General features: G+C 37.7%; 1 protein-coding gene across 1 annotated transcript; it reads right to left on the bottom strand.

Annotated features, from left to right (window-relative positions):
* Positions 1–2,125: 2,125 nt before the first annotated feature.
* On the bottom strand, positions 2,126–9,067 carry ggact (gamma-glutamylamine cyclotransferase). Its single transcript, XM_002937080.5, has 2 exons — positions 8,964–9,067; positions 2,126–3,878 (listed from the first exon to the last, which is right to left on the bottom strand). Exons 1-2 carry the CDS (start codon positions 8,964–8,966, stop codon positions 3,399–3,401), a joined length of 483 nt encoding a protein of 160 aa, XP_002937126.2. The 5' UTR covers positions 8,967–9,067; the 3' UTR covers positions 2,126–3,398.
* Positions 9,068–10,293: the final 1,226 nt, after the last annotated feature.

Below are 10,293 nucleotides of genomic sequence, written 5' to 3'. Positions count from 1 at the left end.
ATGCATTTGTGGAAAATCTGTGAAAAACACTTAAAATTAAACCTGAAAAGAAGGGTGATCCCAAGATAGTAGGCAATCTGCAGCAGTCACATCTTCAAATTTGCTACATGCCTTCTGGATATTGGCTACAACTATCTATCCAAAATCTATAACAGCATAGTGTGATTTAGTTATAATGAACAAAAGCTGAAGTTTGCAATACCAAGGCATTTCAATAAAGACCTCTGGGGGTATGCTGGCCATCACACAGAATTCTTACACTGTAAAGACCCTACACATTAACATCTGACTTAGAGACATAGCTGGTTTTCTCTCTCACATCCATTTTAACATAATCTGGAGTCTGGATAGGTTTTCCAAATGAATCAAAGAGCAAAGGAAAAACAATGTTAAGAGTATCTTTGGAACTGAGTATCATGGTTAGAAGGCACATGTTTAGAAACTCTTATAAACTGGGTAAATTTAGTAGTAGGAAAAAAAAAGCCAGGGACATTATTTCTCAGTAAACTGTCTAACAGAGCCTTTACTAGGGAAACAAGGTCTTACTACTAAAGAATATAATATACAGTACATCAAGGAAGCCGGCACTCACGTTTAAATCGAAATTTGATGCCTGGGTGCAATCCCAAAATAAGAAGTATACAAAAATCTTGCAGGAAGGAATCACTCACGCAGGACTTAGTGATCCATTAAAGAACTTTGACAAAGGCTGGTGGTACAGCCGAAACGTCAGTTGTCATGCCTATCTAAATAAAGTTCTTTAATGGATCACTAAGTCCTGCGTGAGCGATTCCTTCCTGCAAGATTTTTAAAGAATATAATATAATGCAAGGGGTAAGAATTATAACTGAGGGAGGATGAATGACATTTACCCACTTACCTAGTTTACCTGTACTTAGTAGGTTTTTTTTTTTTGCCACACTGTATATAAGGGAGTTAGTTGTGCCATCCAAATCTTCTCCAGAATAGATGCAGCTACACTGTTTCGTTTGTGTCAAGAAAATAGAGGGCACCAAGGATAATGGCTTTGCTCAGTGAGTTCACACACATTTTCCGATCTTCAACCGCAAACATGCACAGCAATAGCCAGGACCAGGGAGCTTTTATTATGCCGGAAAAGCATGTGTGATTCCCATTAAAAAAGTGTTACTATTGGTATAAAATGTGGGTATATGTTAAGTGTGTGTCTGTCCTGGGTGCAGGCAGAAGATGCAGGAGGACCAATGGAGTGTTGCAGGGCGGCCGGATGATGACAGGGGGGCTCTGCAAAGGCCCATAGGGATATTAAGCAGATGCACTGCTTTCCCGCTATTGTTGCCTACAATCTGTCATTCTTTGTCCACAAATTATATGACATCTGAAACAAACCTTTAAAAATTACATATTATCTTTTGTAGGTATCAATTTTGTATGCAGTTTATTAAAGTAGATATGATTGGGTATATGTATGTATATTGTGAATAATGTATTATTGGTATATTTAAAGATATTATAAGTCAACTTGGAGTTCCATAACTATATAAAAGCACGATTGCCTGCATTTTTCCCCTTGCATGTATCCCTGATGAAGACCCCACTGTTGGGGTGAAACGTGTTGGGATTTCTGCTAAATAAATTGTAACTCTTGTATATTGGTGTGCCCTGGATTTTGCTATTTTCTTGCTTCTACATGGTCATGGAACGCCTTGGTGACTTACAAAATTCTCTCAAATTTTACAATAGGGGGTATATTATTCCCTATTTTATACATACACGTAACCTTACATAAATATGTGGATATGTGTCCAGTTATCTGGACACAGATTAAAGATGCAATTCTGCTGCAGAGTATGTCTAAAGCATTTGCAAAGGAACTGTGTTTGCAAATAGTTTGTAGGGAATTGAGTCTATAATACATTTATGCCTTACTGTTTTAAATCCAAAGCAGAGAGGAAAGGGTGCTGTTGCAAGGATATGGCCATACGTGCATCCAAAGAACAGCATTAACATCTTACATATAGCCACACCCACTAAATAACTTAACGCACCACAAGTCAGTAATAGGAATTACTCAACCACCATACAGCATGCGAGGCTGTTGTTTCTCATAAAGGACACACAGTAGGGTGAGGGAGCAGACCCAGAAACCATTTCATATATTTTATGCATGAAAAATAATAAAAGCTATTATAAGCAGGATTTCCAAGATTTTAATATCAGTTGATAGTTATAATAGAAGTGAGTGCCCGGTTAAGTCATTATTTAACATGATTCCATTCATTTTGATTTAAACAAATGCAAGGGCACTAGATTGGGCCTTATTTTATGGCTTTCTGCTGATTAATGTGTTTATGCTGTGCAGGTTATGTACAAATGTCCAGCAGCTGCATTAACATTTGCATAGAGGTTAAAAACCACTAAATCCTGAGAAATGGATTTGTTCCCAACCCACATCATTTGACATAAATAGTTACGGCTCTGAGAGTTCAGTTTTACTGTCCTCACTTAGGGGCAGATATACTAAAACTCATTTTTTCAGATTTACATTTGTTTGCAACCACAAAAAAACTATTTATCAAAAGAGCTGAACTGAAAAAGCACAAACAAAAAAAGCTGCAAAAACCCCAACTTTTTCGTATGATAACCTCGACTGCCATTGACTTCTACATCATCTTGACAGGTATTAGATAGAGTATTTTTAGATTTGGAATTTTTGCTGTTTTGTCACATAATAAATATTAGAAAAGTTGCAAATAGTAAGATATTAAAGGGGTAGTTCAGTAACTTTTCATATGTTATAGAATGTCTCACTAGTAACACCTGAATTCATCTTCATTTTTAGCATTACATCAAACTTTCAAAAGCTCCCTAAGGACCCATCTGTTAAGAGAAACTTATTCAATGTATCTTGGGTAAATCACCAATTGTTTTCACATTTTCAAATGTACCCTAACCCTTTAGATTGCAATCTCTTGCTTGTAGGGCCCTCTGATCCTATCTTTACTCTGTAACCCTTGTTTCTTAAATTATACTAAGACCCCTGTTGTTTTTTTTTTTATAAATTCATGGAAAGTGCTGGGTAAGTTGCTGGTGTTATGGTGCTATATAAATAAATGATTTTAAATTGGCTTTCAATATGGGGTCACTAATCCTGTCAGCCGAAAGCTCTTTTATTGTTGTTTCTACTTAACTTTCTATTCGGGCCTCAACTACTCTCTGGGTGCTATGGAATTCCAAACTGGTCTGTTTCTGAAAAAAAAATAGATAAAAAGCTAAATATTTAAAAAATTACAATTAAAAATTACCAATTGCAAATTGTCTTAGAATATCACTGTCTACATTATAATAAAAATTAATTTAAAGGTGAACTGCCCCTTTAGGATAATCTTTGCTTCTGTCTAGCACTGATGTGTGCAGCATTAGTTTATGTCACGGTGCTTAAGATAAGGTAGACCATGGTTGCCAAAGGTATCGTAGCATTTATGATAGGGAAGCTGAAGCCAATGGGGCTGGTAGCAGGTTGTGCTATAGAGAAAGCAGGTAATGATACTTTTAACAGCTGGTCTCTCCTCTGGTGAATCGTCTGTACCGTCCCACTCTAATATTTCGATGCCCTGAGAAGTACGTTGGTACCAGTTTGGGCAGCCTTCAAAATCATCCAGGAATTGTAGCATAGAGTCATCAACGGAGTATATCTCTCCTATAATACGTCTCCCTGTTCCTGGAATGTTTAGTAAGAATGGGATGTTGGCTTCCTCCGCTATCACCAGTGGGTATTTTTCTACTGTTTTACCCATTCCTTTAAAAACAGCTTTTCCATGTTTATAGCATGTCATTACTGTGTGATTTGGCTGTCCCCTCTTCAGTGTTCCATACACAAATATATTTGTCATTTTTTCCTGTGGAGACAAAAATACCATTATCTATTCTGGCTTTGCCAGATAGGTCTACTACAGAATGCCATTCAGCTCAGATATTTATTTAAGCATACAGTACAGAAGGGACATACGGGGCATGCACTGAAGTGAAATGCAAGATACCCCCAAACCTCCACCCCCCCCTCTTCTGCCTCCAGATTTAGATAGGATGTATCCAGCAGCAGCAGGGGGGACTTATTTTTCTTCAAAATGTTATGTTTACCATATAGGCACTAAAGGGCCCGTGCCTAGGGCAGCAGCTTTAGGAAGGTGGCCTATGTGGTAAATATGGCCCTGATTATATGGTATATGGTCAATACCTGACTGAAACACAATAGTGACATCTGCTAAACAGACCTGGAGGAGAACTGACACCTGCTATACTGTATTTGCCAGCTTTGCAACTTTAAGCAGGTAAAACACAATGCAAAGCAAGTCTATGGGAAACACACACACACATATAAAATAATTTCACAAATGCTTTTTTTTACTGGAAGCAGAAAACATGATCGACCATCAAGCAGCATCTTTACTATATTTAAAGGGCCATTTTGAATTATTTTTTCCCTACGGATTTCCCAAAAGAAAATTGGAAGAGCTATATTCACCTGGAAAACACAGGTCCTTGCACTCCATTTCGGGTTAACGTTCATTAGAAAAACTAATCTACTCTCGCTAATGTGTGTTTTTTAAAGAATGAACATTGAAAAATTTGAAAAACACAGAAATTTGGATTAGGATAACTCTCATTGAGAAGTCGCAAACTGTAAGATGATGTAAGTTTTACATACAAGTTTTAGTTTTTCAAATGTAAAAATTTCAAGTTTGGGAAACCATAATTCAAATTTGGAAGTTTCTGCACACAGAAACAATATGAATTGTGAAAAAAATTGAATGTTGATAAATCAGCCCCTTATGAACTGAAAACTTAGGATGAGTTATTCTATGAATATATGCAGTGAATTATCACACAGCACAGGTGCAATTCTATAAGTTGTGGCTTATTGTCCAGCACAAACAGTTAAATAATAAATACTGTATTCTCAAGAGGAAATAACCTGATGCACAAAACACACACATTACTTATACTGTATATGTATGAGAAATCTTTGAAAAAAACACCATTTCATTGCAATCTATTTCTTTATTTTGATGTCAATTTTCTACTTTGGCTCATTTAACAATAGGTACAATGATTCAGAGACATAATGCTCATGTAACAGAAATAGGCTATAATAAGGATAAGAAGGGCCATTATCTTTACACTTACGGTTTTCAGTAACCCACAATGGTCCTTCAGGAGGGAACTTGTCCCAAAAGAAATTGTTAAGGGGTCAGAGGTGAGTGCTACAACATGCAATTAATTCTCGTAAGAGGATTAAATCACTCATGTTCACTTTGAATCAAACAAATGAATAGTGAATACAATCTTTCAGAGCCAGGCTGTTGTTGTTACAACTGTATATATATTTCTATAATATTTAGAAGTGAACAAATGAACACATTTTGCTATTCAGTACTTAGGCTTTAAATGTATTGCCAGATAAAAGGATGTTCTGGATAGCTCATTTTATTTAGTGACTTTATTTTAAAGGGGTGAGGTGGAACAATAAGCTGCAGGGTGAATTAGAATTCACATGGTTTAGGTTTTCAGATCATTCCCTTAAATCAGACATCTTTAAAAGTATGTGGACTTGTTCATGCTTTTGTGTATAAAATCACAAACTACGTGCACGTAAAGCAGTTTGTAAAGGTTTTTTGGGCCACTACTCACTATATACGATATAAAATGTCTACAATTGTCTCAAGAGGTTGCTGATAAACTAACACAGAACTATGAATGCTTGATGGCTGCCAACTAGTCACACTGCAAAGGCTTTACCCGAATGTTTAAATCCACATTAAATATTAATTCATTCAGATTACATGAAGGCATACAACCCCATGTTCTATGAACAGTTTGGGAACTTGCAAGCTGCACTGCAGCCCAGAGCACACAGTCACTGATCCCATGGAGCACCGCTCACACCAAATCGTCTACTAGAGAGAAACCAATGGTTCCCCATCCAGCATAGGGCGAGTCCCTATAATCTGCTGTACTAATGGGAACTTTCTTCCTAACATAGTAAACACCAATTAAATTTGGGTCCCCTGAAAAAAGTTTAAGAAACAAAAATTAGAAAGATGGGAAGCTCAGTGTATATATATATATATATATATATAATAGAAAGAGTGCCGCACACATAGGGACTTGATACAAAAGAAAAAGTGGTTTTATTGAAAAAATTCCAAATAAAACCACTTTTTCTTTTGTATCAAGTCCCTATGTGTGCGGCACTCTTTCTATTATATTTTTGTTTTTTGACCTGCACCAAGGGCATTTGGACTTTTATAGGGTGTGCTCCTCCCTGTATACTATATATATATAGTGCTACTTATGCATGCAGCACTGTACAGAAGTATTATGGCAACTCCTCGCTGATATAGGTGCGCTGTTGTTCTGGGCTTGGGCAAAATGTCCAGTACATAGGGTAGAAGCTGATTCTTTTTGGGTATTAGTTCTCCTTTACAAAAAAACCCATTAGTATGTTTATTTATTTATTTTCTTTTACATATGAAGATGTGCAGAACAGTTTTTTAAAAAATTTTAGCAGATGAAAAAATGTTGTTTCACTGTGTGCCTTAATGTTCTGCGTTTTTAGGAATAGGGTTTATGTTAAAGGAGAAGGTAAAAACTAAGTAAGCTTTATCAGAAAGGTCTATGTAAATACAGCCATTAGCACTTACAGTAATGCTGCACTGAGTCCTCTATCAAAAGAAACACAGGATATATTTTTTTGTAAACATGATGTTCCAGTGTCTGACCTCCTCTCTCAGAAACATCCTTAATTCCCCGTGGCCAGAGTCTGTGCAGTTCTCCACTCTCTCCTGCTCCCCCCTCCCACCAGAACTCCCTCCCTTAGGAATGTGTGACCTGAGCTATAACAGCTAGACTGCAGGCAGGAAGCTACTTAAAATGGCAGCTGCTATCTTAAGCAAACGGAGAAAGCTTCTAAAGCTCTTTACTCAGGTATGGCAATGGTTTCTGCAGAATAAATATATTGTTCTAGGTGGCACTAATGTGGTTAATTTATTGGCAATAAAATGCCAAAATGACTTTCCTTCTGCTTTAAAGATACACTTGCCAAAAAACACACTACGGGGGCAGAGGTGCCAACGTTATACAATTTCCCCCATGTAAAAATATAATAAATATTTTCCTCTGTATTTCCAGAGCAGCAATTGTTTCTCCAAAAGTGTGTGTTATCTTTTATTAACTAGAGCATTTTTTAGATTTACCCTGGAGTTTTACTACCAAAGACTGTTTGCTGGCAGCTTTCCTGCTTTTTGCCAACAAGGTAAATGTGCCCAGTAGCCAAGGCATTAATGAATGGGACAGGAAGTACTGGAAGTGATTTGGTTCATGAATCATTTCAGATTGTGCTTGAATGTTTTGAGAATGAAGCACATCGTTTCACCAATATAACAATAATAATTTCATTAGAAATTATTATTTTTTTTTTAATAGAAAATCATGATGTGCTCTGGTGTTTGGACAGAACCAATGAGACTGGCTATCTCAGACCATATTGATTGCATTAGCTGAGTACTGTTACTAGAAGCACATGCTGCTTGTGGCAAAAACCACTGCAACTTCTAATGCCAAGTGGGGGCTAACTCATCTTGGATTGAGCTCTGCCAAGGGGAAAGCCACAAGTCTCTGCACATCATAAAGAAGTCCAGAGGTCTGTGGCTACATACGCAATACAGGGTAGTACTCAAAGTGCAAGAAAATGTTGCAAATGACCCTAGAGAGTGTTAGGAAAAAGAATGTAAAGAGTAAGGAATAAATGTGGCAGAGCTTGTAATGAATAACTTGAAAAATGGAGGACACCTGACACTGCAGATCTTGGATAAAGGGCTGTTTCCAGCCAAATAACACACCAAATACATTTTCATTGATGTATCAGATGTATTGATTTTTCAAGACATCGCATGGTTTACCCATATTGGAGATCTAGAAGAGTTTGGGGATAAGGGATAAGTGTGTGAGGAATGAGCACTGTCATGATTTTTATGGAGTACTTTTTTTTTCTAAATTACACTCTGTTCATATAGCAAGTAATTCACTCTACAATTTAAAACTGTATTCTAGAGCCAACAAGTGTATTTTTTTAGCTATAATATTGGTGTGTAGGCAGCCATCTCAGTGCATTGTGCCCGAGTTTGAGCTTTCAGAAGGAGCCAGTGCTACACATTAGAACTGCTTTCAAGTAACCTATTGTTTCTCCTACTCCCATGTAACTGGAGGAGTCCCAAGCCGGACTTGGATTTCTTACTATTGACTACTATTCTGATATCTACTGGGAGCTGCTATCTTGCTACCTTCCCATTGTCCTGCTCATCGGCTGCTGGGGGGAGGGGGGCACAATATCACTCCAACTTGCAGCGCAGCAGTAAAGTGTGACCGAAGTTTATCAGAGCGCAGGTCACATGGGTGTGGCACCCTGGGAAATGAAGAATATGGCTAGCAACATGTGAAATTTCAAAATTATATTTAAAAAATATCTGTTTGAACTTTTAAAGAATGGATTTCTTTGCTGGATTCTGCTGGAGAAGCTCTATTGACTAATGGGTTTGAATAAAGCATTTTTCCCATGACAGTATTCCTTTAAGAAATAGGAGTGTAAGGAGTAAGGACAGAGTGTAAGGAATAAAGGCATGTACAGAGAGAGAGTAAGAAATAAGAGAGTAATAAATGTGTACAAAAAAATTGAGTGTAAGGAATGAGGCGTTGTAGCAGCAATTACTGAGCCTTAGTGACTCCCTTCCCTGTGACCAAAGTGCAGCGCCCGGTGCCGGTATGTGGGGAAGCGGGACAGGGTTGGAAGAAGAGTTTGTCCCGCAGGGAATGTGCTCGCTAAATGTAAAGCCACTAATTCCCATGCATTTCCCACGAAACTGTCGCCACACACTGAGCACACGGACAGCCCTTCTGCCACACGTCTATATTCCGTCTCAACTCACCATACAGCGACTTCCCTGTCCTTCTTGCAGTAAGGCGGCTACAAATCCCTTGATGCCCCACCCCCTGCCGGGAGCGGCTCCAGGCGGTCATGTGATCCCAGTCATTCAGGTTCCTGGGGATGCAGTCAGGCTGGGAGCACATGACGCGGGAGTGTAGGAAAGCAGCGCAGGTAGTTATATAGAGTGAGCCCTGTCAGACTAGCGGATTGTACATGTTTATACATTCACTTAGCATGTAAGCTGCTTTTTAATCATTTTATGTTTGTTTCAGGAAATTCTTGAAACAAGGTCTTTTACTTTGATCATAATTTCACAAATAGTATCCGTAGTCTAGAATTGATTGTTCACCGTCTAAAGCTGGCCACACATGTATGGATAAGTCTGAGATTTTCAGTCTGTGTGCGAGCTCCGAATTAACAAATTAGAAAATTTTGGTCAGATAAGAAGTGTATAACATGTATTGTGTATCTGACCATAGCCTTGGGGCCTTTGTATTTCAAGGGCTTTATCCTACACTTTTAGTCTCAATGTTAGCTTCATTTAAAATCTGAACATGTATGGCCACCTTAACTTGTAATTGTCAGTTCGCTGAACACTTTTTTTCCAATGCTAGGTCCATGCTAACCCTGTCTGAGTCAGTCTGCTTAATTTGCTGCAAACTGTGCCAAATACTGCAAGTCAACAAACAGTACACATTCCCTGTGCATTCTGCTACTGCTGTAATCACCCCCTTAGTCAGTCCATTTCATTTAGTGCAATTTGTCTGTCGACAAGTCCCCCTAAACTCCAAACTGCGCAAGTTGCAAAAATGTATCCTCCTGGCATGCCAGAGAGTTAGCTATTAGCCACAGAAATTGGCAAAAGTAGGATAAATGTATGTGATTTGCAATATTTGTCATGGTTTTACTGGAAATTTTGACACAAAATTAAATGGATTAACTGAAACAGGGGTCAGCTTCACCCTAGCATTGGAAATTAACTTTCAGAGAATTTACAATTAGGTTTTATATGAGGAAGAATGGCTTGTAGAAAAATTCAAGAAACATATAACATAAACCATAAAGGGTATTGTTACGTCATAATCAATTGATGGGATAGACAGCAAAACACATTAGTCTGGGTCATTATAAAAATATATTGCATAAAACAGCTCATATGTAAAACACTGTTTTATCTAAATAAACCTTTTTCATAAAAATATTTTTTATTTACATTATAGTATGTACCAATTGGTAATCCTAAATAGAATATTGGCATTTTAAAATAATATGAGCTGCCCCCTGGGATCATACAATTCACAGTGCACACATAGCTGTTAGGTTACATCAAC

This window comes from Xenopus tropicalis, chromosome 2, assembly GCF_000004195.4.
Source record: "Xenopus tropicalis strain Nigerian chromosome 2, UCB_Xtro_10.0, whole genome shotgun sequence".
Lineage (NCBI taxonomy): Eukaryota > Metazoa > Chordata > Amphibia > Anura > Pipidae > Xenopus > Xenopus tropicalis.
This window is presented reverse-complemented; position numbering and strand designations above follow the sequence as displayed.